This window comes from Talpa occidentalis, unplaced genomic scaffold (genome assembly GCF_014898055.3).
Source record: "Talpa occidentalis isolate TD23 unplaced genomic scaffold, MPIMG_talOcc4v2.1 talOcc4.16, whole genome shotgun sequence".
NCBI lineage: Eukaryota > Metazoa > Chordata > Mammalia > Eulipotyphla > Talpidae > Talpa > Talpa occidentalis.
The window spans coordinates 60,284,489-60,305,986 of record NW_023601653.1 but is presented as its reverse complement, the minus strand read 5'-3'; the positions used below and the strand labels follow the sequence as shown (position 1 = coordinate 60,305,986).

Genomic DNA, 21,498 nt, shown 5'->3' with positions numbered 1-21,498 from the left:
GCAAGTCATCTGACCTATACTACTCTTCTTGAATACATAGAAAACATTAAAATACACTCCACAACATGGACTTCAGGGGTGTCTTTGGGGACTTGACTCCAATGACAAGTGGAACAAAACCAAAAATAAATAAATGGGACTATAGCAAACTCAAAGGCTTCTGCACAACTAAGAAAATATCATTAAAAGGAAAAGACACCCTACTTAATAGCAAAAAAAAAAAAAAAAAAAGTCTCTGAGGTTTTCCCTTCTTGCTATTTTGCTTTGGGGTCTTCTACAAGTTGTTGGCATGAATTAAAACATGCCTGTCTCTTGGTTCTTTGTTAAGAACCAAGACATTATCCAACTTCCTGGTGGGATAGAGTCAGTTCATCTATAATAATCTCCATCTGTCCTTTGCCTCCTTCCGTTCTTACTGGTGTCAGTCCCGTATGGTTATCTTAACTTACCAAATGTATTTCTTTTCTTGCTCCTTCAACCTCAAATAGAATCTTCTATAAGCAAATTCTCTTAGGGTCTTTCTATTTCCTCCAACTTTCTTTTTCTGGAACTGGTATTTTATAGATGTCCCTCAGTGTGAGTTTGTCTGATGTTTTGTCATGATTTGATGGAGGTTGTGCATTTAATTAAAAAGTATCACATAGGTGATTGAACTCTCCCTGCATGCGGTATCAGGGGTACATGATACTATTATGTCCTACTATCAATTAGCCTTAATCATCTGTTTAAGGTGGTGCCTGCGGTTTCTACAACTTAAATTATTCTTTTTTTTCCTTTTTTAATAATAAATACATGAGGAGAGAGCCTTTGAACGTACGTAGATATTCTATTTCCCCTTATTACTTTCGCCCCACTAATTTTAGCATTAATTGGCAGATTTTGCCCATAACAATTATCATACTGGTGTTCTCATAGTCATTTTCTTTTTCCTTCATTTCTTCTACATTTGTTAATTGGATTTTTGTATAGCTATGTATTTTTAACTATGTATTTCAAACAGAATGGAATCATAGATACTTAGACTTGAAGTTATAATTTAATACTGTTATTTTATTGCTAAATATTTTCAGCTTTGAATGTTGGAAATTCTTTCAGGTTGGTTTCTGTTATATTGCCATACTGCCAACTTTTTTTTTTTTTTTTTTTTTGAGTACTTCAAGATTTTCTGGTTACATAATATTCCCTTGGCTTTTTTTTTTTTTTTTGGTATTTTTTTGTGCTTCAGCTTTGAAATCAATCACTTCTCCATGGAGCACTAGTTTCTTAGAAAATGGTATATAGAAACCATGATGTGGGGGCCTCCCCGGTGGCGCAGCTGTTGAGCGCTGGGTTGCGAGGCTGCCCGCAGCCTCTGCGGCGCTGGTTCGATCCCCGGCTGCTCCCCGGCCACCTGAGGAGGGTCCCACATGGCGCGCGGACCTCTCCTGCCGCCCGCTGCTCCCCTCAGCAGTGTACCTTGGTCCTTCTGCCTGCTCTGCTCCCCGCTCTGGCTCTGGTGAATTCTCTCACCCTCCCGCGCTTCTGACTGTACCCAGTGCTTGTATAAATAAATAGATAAATCTTTAAAAAAAAAAAAAAAAAAAAAAAGAAACCATGATGTGAACATTCATTCATTGATATTTGACTGTTACTACTTCTAGGTAGTATAGAGACCCCTAATCTGCCTTTCTGTCAGTCTACTTACCTACCTACCTACCCAAAAAAATAATCATTATTCATAACGGTACCTCTGGACCAATCCATTTTTTCAAGGTTAATTCTAGCATTCCCTTTGCTTATTTATGACTTCTTTCTCTGACAATGAGAAATCTGTTGTTCATATCAAAAATATATTTACTTACTCAACACTGGTATACATTTAAAGTACTTTCAGAATTTCTAACTCATACTCCTCTGGGGAACAAATTCATCAACTAGATTATAATGCTTTGTATTTACAATATTCACTCAAAATAACAAAGTTACTTATTAGCCCCTCTCTTCACTACCACTGTTCTTGAGTTTGTGTAGTTTTATAAGAGTTGACTGTAATTCTTAATCTTTCTTCTTATGAGTGCAATGTGTTTTCTTTCCCCTTTCACATTATTTCTTCAGAAGTTGATTATATGCCTCCTAGATGTGCTTTTGGGTATTTATCTTGATTGGTGTTCTTAATCATTGGATGTTGGTATGGTTTGTTATTATATCTGATAAACTCTGTCATTATTTTTTCACTATTGTTCTAACTTCCAGATTCTAATAAGCACATGAGATGACTTGATATCTTCCTGTGACTCTTAGCTCTGCTTTGTTTTATCCATTTTATCCTCTTTGATTAATTGCATAACCTTCATTTTCATATTTCTTTGCATAATTAATTTAATTTGCATAATCTTCAAGCTAGCACTATCATTGAGATTGATTCGTTAGTAATGTGAAGTCTAGTTATGAAGGCATTCCATATCTGTTACTATATTTTTATTTACAGTATTTCTATTTGATTTAAATAGTTCAGTTCTATGTCAAATTGTCCATCTGAACTTTCATGTTGTACATGTTTTCCTTCAGAATTTTGTGTATATTAGTTTCCTAAAACTCCCATTACATAGTTTCTCTTGGGAGTTATCTCTTGGAAGTGCGAGTATATCCTCTTGCCATCCCACTGAATCTATAATTCCTTTTCCCTAAAAATGAATATTCCCCAGTATGTGGCATTCTACAGTCATGCCATCTAGTGAGTAGTGACTCATGCGATATGCGAGTATTTAATATGACTATTTTAGATTGTGATATTTTATAACTGAAAGATATACACTGCCATTAAAGACTTGGTATAAAAATAAAATACCTTTTTGAAGCATTTACATGGTAAGTGGGAACTTGGTCTGCAGACACAAACTATGAAGCCTAGGTGGGTAGATTACGGAACCTCCTTTACTTAGTGGGTATTTGGTAGCTATGGTTCTGCTCCTGGTAATGTATGGAGGCAGAAGGAAAGGGGTCTGAACCCTTTGGTGTCATGTTTTTAGTGTTGGTGGCTTCTAATCTGCAGGTTTGATCCTCATGGGACATGGGGGAAGTCGAAAATCAAAATCAAAAATGCCTACTAATTTTATATTGATTTCACATTGAAATACTGGCTTAGCTTTATATATATTAAAATATTAACCAGTTTCTTTTTACTTAAAAAATGACCATTGGAAAATTTAAATTGCACAGATCTAAATAAATCATGGATCTATTTGTTTATGGGCTGGAATATTCAATATAGATGAATTGTCAATTCTCCCCAAACCAATATATTGATTTGATGCAAATGATATTAAAACAGTAGCAAGCCTTATTGTAGCTATATACATTCATTCTAAAATTTATATGGGAACGCGAAGAGATTTTAATAGTTGAAACAATTTTGCCAAAGAATCAAGTGGGATGACACATTCTACCTGATTTTAGGTTGTACTATATAAGACTACATGGCATTGGAGGAGGGACAGACACGTAGCTCAATGGCACAAAGTAGAGAAACCAGAAATAGTCACCCAAGTGTGGCAAACTAATTTTGAAGAAGCTGAAAATCAATTCTGTTGATCTGTTGGAGGTGGAAAATGTTGAACCTGATTCCTTTTGCTACGTGGAGGAAAATCACTTTGCTGCACTGTGGTTCTTCCAGTCTTGGAGTTCCTAATCTTTTTCTTTCCATCTTTCTGACTTTGCTGTTTCTTGCATTATGGAATGTTTATATAGTTGTACATAGTGGGGAAGATCAGAGTGATATAAGTCTATGCCATCTTGTCTGGACCAGAAGTTTTCTTGCACTATTTTTCAACTTCCTGTGAATCTGTGAATCTACTGTTTTTCAAAGTAAAAAAAATGTATGCATCAGACTGTCCATATTTCCATTGGACAGTATATAACACACAGCTGAGCCCTTTAAAGACATTCTGGCGATCACCACCTTACCCTCCTTCAGTTATAGCATCTCCTGCCAATGGGATAACATGATATAGACCTAGAAATATTATGGCAGCAAAGTTTCTATGCTGGTTCCAGTCTATTCAACACTAGTTGACTTACACACTTGGTGCCAGGAGAAGAGACTGGAGGTGCCTGCTGGGTTGTGGCAAGGGACTACCTGCAGAGCTCAGATACCGTCTTTACAAGTAAACAGACCATGACTTTATTCCAGGACAGCCCTGCCACCGGTGGTGGAAAGCTAGATAAAATTCCCTCCGTGGGTTTATATCCCAGTGGCAATCTAGCTTTTTCCCACTTCAGTACAGGGAAAGTTACTTTTTTAGCAAACTAAAGATGCATATTCCAGGGAAATGGGTGGAAACACATAGACATAGTAAACTTTCTGCTTTTATTCTTGCTAATATAGCTCATTTTCTACAAAATTATGAATTTATTATAATTAAGATATTTAAAATATAATTGTGATAATTTAAAAAATCCTATCATGCATATGGATGGAAAAAGAGCCAGTAAACAAAATCAAACAAAAATAAATGAAATGAAAACAATCTCCTCAACTTCCTCCTCTTTCCCAGGGTAACAGGGTGAAGCTACTGGAGCAGCCACTGAGCTGAGAGACTCCAGAGAGAAAGGTAATTTTTTTTAAATAAATTTTATTTTTATATTCCCCCATACAATTGCAGCCCCCCCATTCTGACCCCAATCCCTCCCCTCCCGGCTCCCACCCCCCAAAAAGTGTCTCTGGTTCATAGTTTTTTGTTGATTTTGATTTTCACTTTCTTATAGTTATTCATTTTCCTGGTCCCTTATTTAAGTTTTCTAGATTCCTGCTATGAGTGAGACCATCTGGTATTTTTCTTTTTCTTTCTGGCTTATTTCGCTGAGCATGATCCCTAGAGAAAGGTAATTTTTGCACTGAGTGCACATCTGATTCCAAGCAGAGTCTGCTCCCGACAGGCAAGCCTAGACTGAGCAGAAGCCCCAGGGCCTCCTCTGTTTCACAGTGTCTCAGGGAATGGGGGGGCTTCAGGCCACAGAGGCTGAGGCCCAAGTGCAGCTGCACTGAATTTGTCTGAGTTGTTGGACCTCATTTAGTTTTAAAAATAGGTGCTCTCCTTGTCTGTTGTGTTCAGCTGCAAGTACTCCAGACTGCCTTTTTTGTAGCTGGCTACCCGGGTTGGTTTTCGGTTTCTTATTCCTGCTGCTTGTCTTTTCTGTAAAGAAGTGGCAAGCATGTCTGAAAATTCAGCTTGCAAGCGCTGCTGATTCTCCCTGCAAAGAGAGTGGGGAGGGAAAATGGAACAGCCTCAATCACTCATGCCGAACTGTCCTTAGCTCCAAAATAATCAGTTAAGGTGCTTAAGTACTGAGCTAACACAGGAAGTGCACACAGCACAAGCTGCCCCTTGCCTTCGCTGAGTGTCAGGAACTGTCACCCTGCTCTGGGCAGCTGGAGAAGCAGCAGAATCTATTTCAAGTGGGACAGTTTATTTCGATTTCAAAATGAAACAACAGACTGTTAGACTTCAGAGGAGTGAGGAGATTTTTCAGAAGCAGCCATGGTGGGTAGGGGATAGGGCCTCCCACACAAGACCCTACAAACTGGCTGCTCCGACAAGTGGTTCAGAGTATGGGTTTTGCTTGGGGCGGGGGGAGGCTCAGGTTGGAGGACCTGACATAGACCCAGGGCATGTCTAGTAGGGGGCAGGTCTCCATGCCCCAGGAAAATCTGGGTGGTTTTGGCATCTCTGCAGTCTTGCCTTCTGAGTCAAGCATCAAGGAATCTGAGAGAGGGGGTCTTTCTACCATGGGAACAGCCACATTCCTGGGTGCAGGAACTAATATACCACTAGATGGCCATTTGAGCCACTTTTGGGGATCTGAAACTTTGTCTTCCTTATTGCAGAGGGAATATTAACTCCCTGTGAAGACTGGAACTCCAGTCCTGCGACTTTGCGGGGTTTGGGGAGCTCATGCTTTCATGAGGTGGATCAGCAGAGTGGGTAGGCGGGGATTTCTAGGAACCTCCAGCAGTCTCTTGTCTTATCAGAACCAGACACGCAGAAGCTCCAAACTGCCCTATTCACCTAAGCAAGCCTGATACTAGCAGCCAGAGATGGGGTGTTTTCAAACCCCCACATGTGGAGTCTCCCACCTGGTCTTCAATACTATCACCCACTGGCTGACAAATAAGTGGGTGTGCAGCACATGCTACCAACCCAGGACCCCACACCCCGCCCCCCTACCCGCTACAGGCAGTGGCTTACATGGTGGGAGGGGTCGGCAGGTTGTACTCCTGGTCCTTCATCCCGGTCAGCCAGTAGGTGGTCTCAGTTCCTCTTCCCTAGTGGGACAAGAAAGGTGAGACCATGGAGGCCACCATTCCAACAAATCTGCTTCCACTAGACATTTCACCCCCAAGTTCCACCTCAGCGCCTACATTTCAGCACACATTCCTGATAGGCTCTGCAGGATCTCCAGGCAGCTCTTTATTTCCCAAACCTTTAAATCACAGACATGGTTTTTTTAGTTTTCTCCTCCCCTAAGATAATTAAAAACATCACTAGAGCAACACCCTAAGAACTCCAAGTTAAGAGGGAAAAATCCAACCACAATTCTGTGATGCCCACAAATCTGACCAGCTTTCATTGTCCACAATTTCTTCCATGCCTTTTGTTAGATTTGGCCATAAAGCTTTTTCTGTGGTTTCCCCACCTTAAGCATGTAGTTATAAACACATGTGCATCATAACAAACACTCATTAAATACATTTGCTGGGCCCATCTGGAGGCCGTAAAATGAAGGGAAACTTACCTGGAAATCTAGTAGTTTATTTTTCTTTTGATTTTCTTTTTTTTTTAATTTTATTTTATATATTTTTATATCATTTTTCATTTTTGCACAATGTATGCATTTTCATCTTGGTTATATTCCCCATACAATTCCCACCCCCCTTATTTTGACCCTAATCCCTCCCCCCCGCCCCCAGTACTGTATCTCTGGTTTATAGTTGCTTGTTGATTTTGATTTTTACTTTATTGTAATTAGTCTTTTTCCTGGTCCCTTATTTAGGTTTTCTAAATTCCTGCTATGAGTGAGACCATCTGGTATTTTTCTTTTTCTTGCTGGCTTATTTCACTGAGCATGATCCCTTCCAGCTCCATCCATGTTGCTGCAAATTGCATGAGTTTATCTTTTTGATTGCTGAGTAATATTCCATTGTGTATGAAATCTAGTAGTTTTTACTAAAGTATTTGAAAAGCAGGCTGGATAGTTCTACATTTAAAATCACTCATTTTTAAAACTGGTGGTTTGCTCTGTTGAGACCCCTATTTTTTGGGGGGGCATTTCTCTGTGCAGAAAATTATGGAGGATTCAAAAAGTATGTATGATGTTAGGACACCAGGAGGCTTCCCACACTGCAAGCGCAGTGTTGAGATCAGCTGCACTATGGCTGCTGGGGACAGGTAACCTTACAGTCAATAATAGTTGGCTTCAGATCAATTATGAAAAGACTGTAATGACCTTTAAAAGGTAGCCTGGAAGTGAAGAGGAGACTGATGGCTCTGGAGGGCCACCCAATAGAGGTGATATTATAATCTGCAGTAGTGATTCTCAAACATTTAGTATGCATCTCTATCACTCAGATTGTTAAAAATAAAGATTCCTTGCTCATGAACAAATGGCTGAATAAGAAAATGTGTAATAAATACATAATTGAATACTACTCATCTATAAAAAAGGATGAAATCCCTTTTTGCAACAGCATGGGTGGATTTGAGGGTATTATTCTTGAAGTCAGTCTGATACAGAATGATAAACATATGACTTTACTCTTTGTGGTACATAAACAAAAAATTGATGAACTAACTAAATAGAAAGCAAGGGTAGACTGTAAGATCAATTAGTAGTTACCAGAAGGGACAGGGAAGTGGGTCAATTCAAGTATAAGGGGACACTGTATGGTAAAGGATAGAACTGAACTTTTAGTGTAAATTTAACATCATCATATAGATGCTGATTTATAATGATGTACATCTGAAACTTGTATGTTATAATGTACATATAATGTAAATTATGTTTATATTCCTGATCTACACCAGAGTCTGACTTAGCAGGCCCAGTGGAGAGTCCCAGCATCTAGAGCTGCAGTTTCACAGCAGATGACTCTGAGTGAGAAGTCTGTGGCCACACGTGGCAGTTCACTGGCCTAGACTGTAGGATAGAAGGCAACCCACAAGAGAGGTGGCCAGAAGAGCTGCAGCATCTGCAGCAGAAACAGGAAAGTGAGGAGATGGAGCTTTCATTTCAGTTACATAGTCCTGGATCAGACTGTAGCGTTGAATTGAGAGGAGTTGGGGACAAAACTTAGATATGTGTGGAAGAAAAGAGTGGTAGCATTTTATCCCATATTGGTCATAGTTCAAAAATCGAAAGGGCTCTTTGGTGTAAAGCAAAGTTCTGGGTTCCCATTCCTTGGTGGTGGCTCATCCCACAGGAACCAGGGGGTGCTCCTGACATCACTGTCACGGATTTAGCCTCAAGGGAAGGGGCCCAGGTGTGCAGGTTGGTGCCATCTTTGGGGATCCCTTACCTTTAAGTAAGTTTCTCCTCTCACTTCATACAGGAACTGGCACTCAGTTCTCCTCAGGATGGCAATAGTGGAGCCGCTCACATGAATTCTCAAGGCTGGAAATGAAAAACAGATTGAGTGAAAATCACGTCCATTTTTCACATCTTTTATTGGCCACATTTGTGCTGGAGGAGGCTGTGGCCAGGACGTGACCACTGTGTGGCCCACAAGCTGGACCCAGGTAATCAGAAGCCCCTCAGCACCTCCCCTCGCCATGGAAGGTAGATTCTGCCCATAGTTCCCCCATTTTTAAGAACACAGACTTGAGAGAGTTGTGTGTTGCTGAGACCATGTGATGATGCTGTGACTAACCCCAGTGAAGGCCGCTGTATCAACTTTCAGGATCCTGGCAGGCAAGTGTGGAGAACTACATGTGCTCACCCAAGTCAAGCCTCGTAAGTCAGTTCCCTCCCTGTCCAACTGCCACCTACAATCTGGACTGATCTCCTCCCTTGGCTGCTCTTTGCCCTCTTGTGTAGGAGTCCGGCTCAGGGTTTCACCCCGGGAATTCCTGAGGCTGCAAGCTGAAGATCTGCTTCCCCCTGATTTGGACTTTTATTTCGGGTGCTCTCAACAGCTTTGTTCTTTTAGTGAAAGGACACTTCAGATTCAGTTCTTACCCGAGAAGAGAGCGTCTAGCAATGTTTTTCAGGGTCCTGAGTGAAGGGGCTCCCCAGATTCTGCTCCATTGATTCCCATTCCACCTCAGCCTGGCTTTGGGTTAAGTAATGGTATTGAGCTTGAGAGCTGGAATTTGGTTTTCGGTCCCTGCATCAAAATTCCAATAAGTAGCTTAAGTCTTGGCAGAAAGGTAGAGATGCAGAGTTCATAGGGTCTTGGTTTTCTCAAATCTTACTTTTTGGGATGGTGCTTGCCTTCTGCCAAAATGGTGTTGAGGGCACTCTCATTTGTAAGCCCTCTGCGGTGGACCCCCTTCCCACCAGGGGTGCCATAGATAATAACAGGAACCCCATATTGTATGCCTACATGTCAGAGGCCTGCTAAATGCTTGACATGCATCACCCAAATCTTTCTAGAGACCCTTCGAACAGGGTTGATGATCACCTTCAACTAGTTTCTCCAACTTTCTGAGGCCAAGAGAGATACGGCAGCTCCCCCACAACTTATATATTAGGTTGTGGGAAAAGGCATGACGCATTTTTGCTTGAAAAACATAGAAAAAATACTTCATGACTTTTCCGACAACCCAATAGATAGTGATTAGCACAGCTATGCTTTTAAGCCAAGTGTGTCTGCCCCAACCTCATACCATGATTTTCTAATAGATTAGTATCAGGTTGGAAGCACATTGCCAAAATAACATTTGGCCACTGGTGCTTATGTAGGTCCTGCCCACATCTACCAAAGCTTGCTTTCTCTCTTGCATATATGTCTGTTACTACCACCACCATCTTTAATTATTGAGCATCTACTACGTGCAGCACAGAGGCTTTTCCTTGCCAGGCAAGTGCAATATAGGCTTTTGCATGGGGTAAATACTTCTGTTGTTCTTTACTAAAACTAATTCCCAGGAAAATCAAATAAAGAGGAGTAGGAAAGTGTGCCAGGGGGTTAAACCTGGGGATCCCCTTCACTCAGGATTCTGAAAAGTGCCAAATGTAGCCCACTGCATTTTAACTTACATGGCTCTTTGCTAAATTTCATGACTCTTCAAGGTGGCGCATACCAGAATGCTTTGCAGCTGAACCAAAATGAATAGAAACATTCTAACACTGAGCAAAAAGGGAAGAATCAAATGATTATCTATCAACAGCCATAAACAAAGCAAAGGTCGTGGGATTGGTTCAACCCAGGCTCACAGTCAGTCAGTGTGGAGGGTCAAGTCTGTCTTCATCTCACTGCACTGAGTGTCGCCTCGTTGTGCATTTCACCCTACAGCTCTCTTCTGCTGGACAGAATATTTATCCTCTAAGAAAAACAATCTCCCTTCTTACGGAGGCCAGTGGATTCCATCCTCGAGGCTGTGTTGACTGTGTCTCCAAACAGGCAGTAACGCGGCATCTTGATCCCCACGACTCCGGCGGCACAGGGACCTGACGTGGACAGAAAGCAGGCATATGGGCAGCAGAAATCGCAGAGCAGGGTGAAGGGGGGTAATCCAGGGTCCAGTGGCTGAACACTTTGATTTCAAGAAGTCACTGAGGGTGTGTAATGGAAGCTGTGACTTTTGCTGTAAACGTATGCATGCCATGAAGGAAGCAGCATTATGTAACACCCACTTTAAGAAAATAGTTGGCTCTAGCACAAAAAATATATTTGCACTAAAGAAGGCAGAGACCCGGGCTGCAAAGATGGAAGTCCTTCTTATATATTCAGTGGAAGGCTCCCAGGAAGGCTGAAGACTAGCCCACTGCTGCCCTGGGGTTGCTGAGCTGGGAACTGACAGGGTCGGGGGTGGGGGTGGGGCACACACATGCGTAATGGCCCACGTTTAATTTTCGTTTCAGTCAGAGTAGCATTTCTGGAAGTGGTGGCACAGTGATGCAAGACCCAGGAGACGAAGCCCTAGCATAGTTTCCTTCCAGCATGCCCCGGCACCTGGAGGACAGGGATGAGGAGAATCCGACCTCGGCCACGTAGCCATAATGGCTGATGGCACACAAGAAGTTAAGGATCCCAGAAGTTAAAGATTAACCCCAGCAGTGCAAATTCAGGTTCTGGACAGTGGTAACTATTGATTTTCAAGTTGGCTTAACTGGATTTTGATCCACAAAACTTTCTTTTTAGATTTGTCCTACAATAGTCTGTATTTTTGAACAGGGGAAAAATGCGGGGAAAAATGAAAATAATGGAATGGCCACTACAGTTCCCATGTCCAAAACATCATTATGTGACAGTTGCTCCATGTCCAAATCTTTTAGGTTTGGTGCAAAATAATCAAACATTAATAATAATTAAAAGTGGAAGGAGCAGAGGGACAACTTCTCAACCTGATCTCTGATGGGTGCTCAGTCTTGTAAGTCTAATTACAAGTGACTTCTCACTAATGGAGAGAGAAAGCTGGTCAGGGCCTGGTGGAAGAAAATCCTTGCAGATACAATGTCTTCTTTTTCAGCTATTAAAGTGCAGCTCTTTAGCCTCTTGGGGCTAACCCCTTCCAGCCCAGTGTGGCAGCGCCCCCAGTGGGCCCTGCAGAGAGGGGGCGAGCCCCAGAGCTCCCTTCTCCCTGGCATGGCTCTGTCTGTCTCTCCAGGCCTGGAAATTTGCAGATGATCAGAAAAGACTGCATGCTATTGCTGGCTAGGGAGGGGACCAGAAATTTCCCTTATGTGTATATGGAAACATCGATGACATTAGCCTGGGACAGGCCACAGCTGTGTCCCTGGCAGTCAAATGTGGCAGCATTTTTAACTTCAGCTTACTGGCTCTTTGAGAATCTCACAGATTTATTACTGTCTTTACTCTCAGGTTCTGAGGACACATGGTGACCTTTGCAAAGGTAGGTATCTGCTCTTTGCCAAGAAACCTGGAATGACCTCTTGGATTTTTTCTGTGAGACTTGGAGGACAGAAAAAGGAGCAGTGGCAGGAAATGACAGATGTGATTAATGCAAGGAAAGGCTCTTCAATAATGGAGTGAGTTGGCTTTAGAAACAGTGAATTTTCAGGAAATAGGGAGTCCTGGGATCATTCTAAACGTGGCTGTATTATTACTTATCATGAAAGCTATAAAGACAATTTATATCCCTATAAAGATCTGCGTTCCTCTCCAACTATATTTTCTGTTGGAAATAACATCTGTAATTCATCTTTCCAAATCTCTATGTTCAACTTTCATGGTCTTTAAAGTGACCCATGTACCACTGAAGGGCTGAGAGACATAACACTTTTATTATAGGAATTTAACCAGTTACTTTTTTTCTCCTGTGGACTGTCTAATCAATCCACTTAGGATACTATTTTAATAGGAAAAAACCATGAAGGTGGGAGTGCCAGGGAGAGCGAATGGGGAGGGGATAAGCAAAGTAGTAAATAGAGTAGCTGCAGTAGGAAGCCTGGAGTTTCTAATTTAGAATATGGTTAGTCTTATTCCAGGAGCTAGTGCTGCCAAAGATGTGATTTCCTACACTTTCTAGGGACTGCGCCTAAGTTCATTAGGCTGTATAATGGGACCTCATATTTGACCGAGAGAGCCAACCCTCGTATGAAAACTGATCACATCGGAAGGCCCTTTACCCTTTGATTTAGTGGGTACCCTTTGATTTAGTGGGTACACAGAGGTACATGTGGTTACCTAAGTGATCAGTCCCTACCAGAGTGAACTCCAATGCGAATCCATATTGGGAGGCCAGGGAGATGTTCCAGCTCAAAGGTCCCCATGAAGCTGAGGATATCCAGGGCCATCTTGGCGATGTCTATTGCATGCCTGTTGCCATTTCTCTTGGGCAGACCACTAGCCACCATGTAGGCATCACCAATGGTTTCCACCTGTGGAAATATTTCTCATCAGTCAGTCTGCCCTCAAAAGGCAAAGCAATGGAACAGAAGCAGTGAATCACATGAAAGTTTCTGAGAACTCTGTATAAGCACTGTTTTGGGGACCAGTTCTAAACAGTTCTAGCTTCAAGGTTTTTATATTTCAGTTAAAGGGATGATACAGTAGCTATAAGGGATTTTAACCGTAAGAAAGTACTTCATATAAATCATCTGGATATGGTGACAATTCTATAAATGTTTAAAATCATCTTTAGTACTTAAATCATTTTTCATATATTATTGGACAAAAAATGATATAATACATATTCGTGTATGGTGCTTCTAAATACTTTTCGTATAATAAATGGATTTATCTTAGCAGTATTGTATAAATTTTTTTTACTCCTCTGAATTATGCCCTCACGTCTGAACTTAAAGAATGTTCTAGGGGCTCCCCTGGTGGTGCAAGTGGTTAAGTCTCAGCACTATGAAGCTCTCGGCAGCCACTGCAGCAAGAGTTTGAACCCCGGCCAAGGAGCAAATCCACATGGAACAGCAGACCTCTCCTTGTCTAGTCCCCTGCTCCCCTTAGCAGTGTATTTCAGTAGATCTGCCTGTTTTGTTCCCCACTCTGTCTCTGATGAATCCTCTACCACTGCCCCCACCCCCTGCACCTCTAGTCTACACCCCAGCTCTTGTATGCATAAATAAATCTTTTTTTAAAAAAAAGAATGTTCTAGTCTTTGCTCTTTAGTTTTCTTTGAATGATACCTGCTATTTCAACAACAAAAGGTAACAGAGAAACTGATTATTTTACTTATTAGAATTTTAGTGTCTTTTCTGCTTCATCTGTACTTAACTTAGACATTGCGCACATTTTGGATGATTTAGGAGCCATTTTCTCTTAATACAGTATCCTAAATCCAATCCTGCTGTACTTTGTTGCTTATACATACCACTTGTTAAAGTCACGTGGCTATTTTGACCCTTCTTGGTCCTCTTCATTCTTAGCTGAGATTCAATCACCAATTCATTAAATGTGAAATGAGAGGTGACAATTCCTGAATAATACTAGAACCCAATTCCAGCTCTGCTGACTGGGGCCCTACACTGGTCCCCACCTGCTAGGTGACGTGATTACCTTGTATACATCATGGTGATCGAGAATGTGGTCAAAGCTCTTGTAGATGTCATTGAGCATGTCCACCACTTCCATGGGGGTGCTGTATTTGCAGATGGTCGTGAAACCCACAATGTCACTGAAGTAGATGGTGACTTCCTCGTATAGCTCCGGCTCCACAGTGCCTTTCTCCTTCAGAGACTTTACCACCAGTCTGGATGAGGAAAAGGAAAAAAAAAATGCCTTCAGCTTCAGTAATTTTTTCCTCTTATATAAGTCTTTGCGACAGTAGTAGTTATCCACCAAGGATTCTAGAAATTGGAATTTCCCCAGTGTATTGGGTGACCAGGAAGCAAAGACAAGTTGTTTATGCCACACACATGGATATATTACAAATGTATATATTATATACCCATATAATTTGTGCACTTGAACTCAGATGAACATAAGCAGATTCAGTATTAAGCATAATGCACTAGAACACATAACTAATACCTACATAAGCCTAACACATGCACACCCTTGCCCTCTTTCACCTCTGTAGATGGCCAGCTTCTTCCAGATCTAGCGCTGCATCCATAAACCAGGAAGAAAACTCAATGTAAGAGCTTGAATCAACAGAGCAATCAGATCTGACTTTGTCATTAGAGTCACGAGTTTTACTTCCCTGGCATAGTTATCATGGCACTGTTTAATATGGAGGAATAATGCATTTGAAAATGAATTTTGATATATTCTGAACCAGAATGTAGGTGATATACTTTGAACCATATGTGGGTCCTTTAAAAGGCACAGTCAATCATCATGTAAACAAGTTAAAATTATGCTACAACTCCAGAGGTCTAAGAGAAGCCACTTAGAGTATCTCTGTTGAAGAGCTAAGGAGCAGATCAGAACCATGAGAAAGGGCTCCAACTTCCTTCATGAGCTAAGTTGCACTTTCATTGAGAAAATGGTGATTGGGATGATATGAGGTGGTGTGCTCCCTGTCTGCCCTTGGGGTCACTTTGTAAAGTACAAGGCTGTAGAAGCTCTAGAATCAGAACCTGGAAGCTGGGAGTTACAAGAGGGGGTCATGGAGAACAGATCATTTTTTAAAAAAGATTTATTTTTATACAAGAACTGGGGTACAGGCCAGAGGTGCGGGAGGGTGAGAGGATTCCACCAGAGACGGAGTGGGGAGCAGAATAGGCAGACAGACTGAAATATACTGCTGTGGGGAATAGTGGGTGAGACAGGAGAGGTCTGCCGTGCCATGTGGGTATCTCCCTGGCCCACCGGGAATCAAACCTGCACTGCAGAGACTGTAGACAGCTTCACAGTGCTTCACTCAACCCTGCTGCACCACCAGGGAGGCCCAAGGACAGATCATTTTACAGATCATATTTACTGATGAGAAAACTGACATTCAAAAAGAAAGTATGACCTTCAGATGGTCCCACAGCCACTGAGGGTGAGCCAGTCCCAGAGCTCAGATTTGTTTTGCACCACACTCCCCTGTGACCTAGGCCTGGCATATCAGGAGCAGGGAGGATATGGAGGTGTGCTGACCTCGGCTAAGAAGGAATGTCTGGCCACCCCTGGATAACAGGAGCCACAAGATTCTCAACACTCATTTAGAGACCTTAAAAAACATGGGGGCGGGGTTTCAATAGTACAGAAACAAAACTTGGGAAAATGTTCCTTTGGAGAAAATACTTGTACATCCAACAAAGGGCTAACTAATGTCCAAGATCTCATACAACTTAAGAAGCAAGTAACACAATCAAAAAATGGGCAAGAGAACTCAAGACACTAATCCAAAGAAAACATACAGATGGCCAACAGGAACATGAAAAAATACTCATCACTTATTAGGGAAACACAAATCAAAACCACAATGAGACACCACCTCACACGTGTGAGAATGGCCCATATCAAAAAGACTAGAAACGAGTGTTGGTGAAAATAAAGAGAAAAAGGAGCACTTTTACAGTGTCAGTGGGAATGCAGAATGGTCCAGTTCCAGTTCCTATGGAAAACACTATGGAGGCATCTCAAGATATTAAAGACAGTTTCACCATATGATCCAGCAACTGTACTTCTAGGTCTCCATCCAAAGAATTAAACCACCAATTTGAAAAGATATATACCCTCCTATGTTCACTGCAGCCTTATTTATAATAGCCAAGTTATGGAAACAACCTAAGTGCCCAGCAACACATGACCGGATCAAGAAAATGTGGCAGGTACACAATGGAATACTACTCGGCTATAGAGACATGAATTCTTGCCATCTGTGACAAGAAATCAGATGAAATTAGAGGGATTGTGCTGAGCAATATAAGGAAGAGAAAGACAAATACTGGACGATTTTACTCTTATGTAGAATATTTTTAAAAAAGGAAATTCTTGAAATCTGCAGAACTGAGCCTACCAAATGGGGAGGGGGGGGTAGGAATAACAGAGAGCAGGCCCAACACACCATGGTGGAGGGTTATGGAGGTTTTGGTGGTGGCTGTGGTGTGGTGACATGCATTTGGGAGATATAACCTATACCACTACATCATATACAGAACTGTATACCAATGTTATCTCAATTAAAACAGTTTAAAAAACAAGAAACACCCTCTTGGTATGGCCAGTCAGATTATAGGGCCACTTCTGGGATGATGGCTGTTGACATGACTACTATAAGGGTATAGATTATTTTGGAAGCTACACAATGTAATGGTAATGATGAAATTGGGTATCACACCTTTGTTGCTCATCATCTTACTGCTTATATCTGAAATGTCTTTTAAGCTTAGTGCACCATATGTTGCCCAGAGAGAGAGAAGCTAATATTGGGAAAGAAAGAAAGGCTGTGAATTCACAGTGAATTTTGATGGTAGGTCATTTCTAGCACAAGCAGTGCACAGAGATGTTTTATAAGGGCTTCTCACAAGAAGAAACTCCTATCTTAATCTGTTTGAGCCCCCCAGTGGTACTATTCAAATAAATGTTATAGTTGTATCTTGGTTCCTGTGTGCAGTCTAATTTAGTTTTTGCCCTCAGTGCTTCAACTCTTTTAGCTATTGTTCATGTACATGTCAATCTTCTTTTGCAAATATAAAGAATGTTTACATAAGTTATCGAAGTGAGTTGCACTGGAGTTCTGGTGTATTGCAGCTATTGAAGGTCTGCATTTTGTGATCTGAAGGCAGGACGGTAAAACATCTGCCACCTAGTGGTTGAAGTGGAACAAACACACTGATCCAAAGTTAAAAAATCCTGAGGCATGAGCCAGCTGTTGTAAATCATTTGAGTGCATTATTGGTTGAAACCACTGCTGATGACACCCTGGGAAGGCAGCCAAATAATCAGGATGTTTTTGTCAAAACTCAGCATGAAAGACCAGGCAATGAATTATGCATCATATAGCCAAGAGGTATGGATCACTACAGGAATCACCTCTGAAGTGCATATTCAGGGTCCCAGCCTATTCCAAGGATACCATACCCAGGCCCCGTGAGGACACATTCATTTTGCATTCTAGGGTGCATGACTGAACAGGACATATAGGTAAACCCTACCTCTTAAATTAAATTGTAGAGAAATTTTTTTGGTTTAGAAAACAGCTCAGACAGTCTCAAAATCATTCCTTTACTAATGGAGAATTATAAATGAATCATGGATTCAAAATAAAGTGATCATGTAAGTACTATATAAAAGGCATAGCTACAGTGAAATAACAACCAGGGGCATCCTAGCACAAGTACCTTATATGGCGCTCAGTATTTCAGAGGATTCTTTGGGCCAGCCTGTGAAGTAGAGGAGTGACAGGGCTAGAGCTGCTGGAGGTGACGGAGAGGAGGTGACCACTGGATCACCCACAGGCTGGACCCAGACAACCGAGCTCCTTAGCCCGCTCACTTGTCCTGAGCAAAGTAGGAAGATACATTCTGCCTGCTGTGCCCATACTTACTACTGTTCCAAGCACATGGCCTTGAGAGACCAATGGGCTATTGAGAACATCTGGACAGTGTACATGACTGAACCCAATTGAGGCCTCTGTATAAGCTTTTAAGAACCTGGTGCAGGAAATCGACTTAGCTTGCAGCTATCCCAGACCTGCCTCAATCACTGCTTCAGTTCTTAGAGCCGAAAGCTCATTTGTCCAGCCACCTGTCTGGACTGGGCTGCCTTGTTCTTCGGTCTCTCCTGGCCCTCTGTGTATCTGGACCATTTTAGAATTTCTTGGCAGAACTCCTGAGGTTGTGACCCGATAGCTTTGAGATGACTTGCCTGAGATTGTACATTAGTAGTAGACGGTGCAACATGACCTCAATTCCCACTAGTTTCTCTAATTTGAGAATGCCAAGCTTGTCCTTAATTTCATAGGAGATTTCATTATGCTTTCATGAGAAGAGAACATCACTTCCTGATGTAACTGATATGGACACCTTCGCCAAGCCTGCCTCTTTGCTTTCCACATTTTAATATCTAATTCATGTTAACATTCCTTAGTCATTACTACTAACTTATTACTAGCTAAACTTAGTTATTACTACTGTGAGTGTTGAACCTGTGGCTGGGGACTTCAACCTTCTTTTTTCTTCTGTCATGGTAATGCACAACAAGGCTTAACAAAGTGTATGTATTTTTAAACATAATAATGTGTGGGCCTCCTTGGTGGTGCAAGGGGTTAAGTCTCAGCACTATGAGGCTATTGGTAGCCATGCAGCACGAGTTTGATCGTCTAGCCAGGAAGCTACCCACAAGGCACAGCAGACCTCTCCCGTGTCGCCTGCTGCTCCCCTCAGCAGTGTATTTCAGTCAGTCCATCTGTTCTGCTCCCCACTCTGTTCTGGTGAATTCTCACCCCCCCCACACCTCTGACCTACACCCCAGTTCTTGTATACATACCTAAATTAAAAAAAAAATAAATTCAGTGATGTGTTAAGGAATATGCCAAAGGGAACTATTCCATATCATTGCAAAGAAAAACAATGCTGGACAAATGAGCTTTTGGCCCTAAGGTAGGAGGGACAGCTGTGGAGCTGTGGGAAGTGACACCAGTGGGACTTACCTTGGTTTATTCCCAAGTATTTGTTTTTTGTTTCAATAATAAAAGGGATGGTTTTCTTGATTTCTTCTTCAGACTTATTGTTTGTGTATAGAAAAGCTACTGACTTTTGCATGTTGGTTTTGTATCCTGCCACTTTACTACACTGATTGATGAATTGAATTAGTTTTTCTGTGGAGTTTTTGGGGTTCTCTATGTATATTATCATATCATCTACGAATAGTGATAGTTTAACTTCTTCCTTCCCTATTTGGATTCCTTGTATGTCTTTCTTTTGTCTTATTGCTCTGGCACAAGGATGGTTCAACATCCGAAAATCAATCAATGTTATCCAACACATCAACAGAAAGAAATATAAAAACTGTATGATAATATCCATAGATGCTGAGAAAGCTTTCCACAAAGGGACTTACCTTGGGAGTAACATGAAGTTCAGTCTGTCAGCTCTGTCCCTCTCTGCCTTGTACAGCTGTGTCCTTTCCTCCACCAGATGCTCCAGGTTTCGGGAATACAGCTGCAGACGTCGGATCAAGGTGTCCATGTAACTTTCATTCTTTTGGTCATGAAAAAGGCTGTGGGTAGTACAGATCATGAGCTCGTCTCTGTTATTAAGAAAAGGTGAACGTCCATTGAAACAATGGCAAACGATGGACAGGTCGTTAAACCAAAAGGGGCAATAAATATAACAAATGATTTAACATCAGGAAAAAAATAAAATAGAAATTAGAAGAAAAGTGAATGTCAGAAAGGCGGTAGTCAACGCAGGTAAGGAGGAGGAAAAAAAAAAAAAAAAAAAAAAAAAAAAAAAACAACAGTGTGACCTTCCTGGAGGGCCGACGGGAAAATGCGCCCTAAGCACCAAGGCTGCACTTCAGCTCTGGTGTAAGAATTATCCAGGGGAGGGCCTTCCTTGGTGGCGCAGCGGTTGAGCGCTGGGTTGCGAAGCTGCCCGCAGCCTCTGCAGCGCCGGTTCGATCCCTGGCCACCAGCGAGGGTCCCACATGACACGCAGACCTCTCCTGCCTCCCGCTGCTCCCCTCAGCATTGTACTTCAGTCCTTCTGCCTGCTCTGCTCCCCGCGCTGGCTCTGGTGAATTCTCTCACCCTCCTGCGCTTCCGACTGTACCCAGTGCTTGTATAAATAAATAAATCTTAAAAAAAAAATATTATCCAGGGGAAATAATCACAAATGCAGTGACATGTGAAATATGCAAATCACCGAGATGTGCAACCAAAAAGGAGTTAAAATACTCTGGCAGGATGGAACATTCACATATCATTCAATACAAATGAAAAGAACCAAATACACAAAAGTGTAGAAGTGAAAAAGTCAGTTTATAAACTAGCAAAAATTAATCTCGATTTTTTTTTTTTTTGAAAACTGGTGGTGCTCTATGGGAAATACAAGGTGTTTCCTCTTGCTTGCATATTTACGTTTTCTAACATTTTATTAATCATTGGCAATAAAGGGAAAATCTTAAAAAAAAAATAAAAAGGCTCTAGAAGTGATCAGCGCACAAGAGGAATGCCATGCAAGCAGAGCCCAGCCTCCTGTTAGCTTGTGAGGACAGAGCCAGGTCCTAGAGCAAAAAGCCTGTCTCTGGATGAGTTCATTATATGAAGGAGGCTCCGAGGCCGGCTTTCCAAGCCACAGGAAGCACAAGGGTCGCTTGTGAGGTGGGTGGGAGGCACACTGATGGATTACAGGCTTGGACTCATCATTCGTCCGTACACTTCATTATGACAACAAGAAGCTGCTGAGAACACACTTCCATTGCAATGCCCTGGGGTGAGAGGACGTTGGTTAAAAAGTCACACATTGCTGAGTCCTATTGCGAACCCATGTGATGGAAGCAGCTAGGTTTGGGATTAAGAAAAATAATTTTTTAACAAGTTCCCTGGGAGATTCTTATGGAAAATACTTGGGTAGCGTATTCTTGGTAGGAAGGCTGAGGGAGCAGGTGGATTCTCTCATGATAAGCTGGTTCCACTGAAACAGTTTTCTCAACCTTGGCTGCACAGTCACCTGCGGTGCCACGGCAGCTCCTGATGTCACCTGCATAGAGGTCAACAGCATCGACTCTCCAGGACAGGACGTGGGTATTGTATTTGAAATTCTTCCCAAGTGACCTCAACGTACAGCCAAGTTTGAGAATCACCCTGTCAAAGGCTGAGCATCAGGCCAGTTTATCCTCGTGCATCTACATTTCACCCGCACACATTCGATCCCATCTGCTCTGACTAGCAGGTCTGTGAAAGGATGAGAGACGGGCAGAAATGACATTGCTTATTGTTTCCTGCTCCT

General features: G+C 41.9%; 1 protein-coding gene, 1 long non-coding RNA gene and 1 other non-coding gene across 4 annotated transcripts in view; 2 read left to right on the top strand and 1 right to left on the bottom strand.

Annotated features, from left to right (window-relative positions):
• The first annotated feature begins 2,907 nt into the window (after positions 1 to 2,907).
• Positions 2,908 to 3,053, top strand: LOC119248576 (small nucleolar RNA SNORA57). The gene has a single exon (XR_005125988.1). It is a non-coding gene; the product is annotated as a small nucleolar RNA SNORA57 (small nucleolar RNA).
• A 1,482-nt stretch (positions 3,054 to 4,535) lies between these two features.
• LOC119247683 (uncharacterized) lies at positions 4,536 to 13,273 on the top strand. Of its 2 annotated transcripts, XR_005125803.2 has the most exons (5): positions 4,536 to 4,589; positions 8,585 to 8,771; positions 8,845 to 8,985; positions 10,490 to 11,278; positions 12,020 to 13,273. It is a non-coding gene; the product is annotated as an uncharacterized LOC119247683 (long non-coding RNA). The 2 variants fall into 2 exon arrangements; XR_005125802.2 differs by having other exon boundaries at positions 8,585 to 8,985.
• GUCY2C (guanylate cyclase 2C) overlaps positions 4,708 to 21,498 on the bottom strand; it is a 53,005-nt gene continuing 36,214 nt past the window's right edge. The window contains exons 21-27 of the mRNA XM_037514306.2: positions 19,607 to 19,765; positions 14,168 to 14,360; positions 12,864 to 13,038; positions 10,546 to 10,644; positions 8,552 to 8,646; positions 6,225 to 6,301; positions 4,708 to 5,229 (exon numbers count right to left, since the gene is read on the bottom strand). Of these exons, the coding sequence (XP_037370203.1) occupies positions 5,055 to 5,229; positions 6,225 to 6,301; positions 8,552 to 8,646; positions 10,546 to 10,644; positions 12,864 to 13,038; positions 14,168 to 14,360; positions 19,607 to 19,765 (973 nt within the window). The 3' untranslated portion in view covers positions 4,708 to 5,054. The remainder of the gene's footprint in view (positions 5,230 to 6,224; positions 6,302 to 8,551; positions 8,647 to 10,545; positions 10,645 to 12,863; positions 13,039 to 14,167; positions 14,361 to 19,606; positions 19,766 to 21,498) is intronic.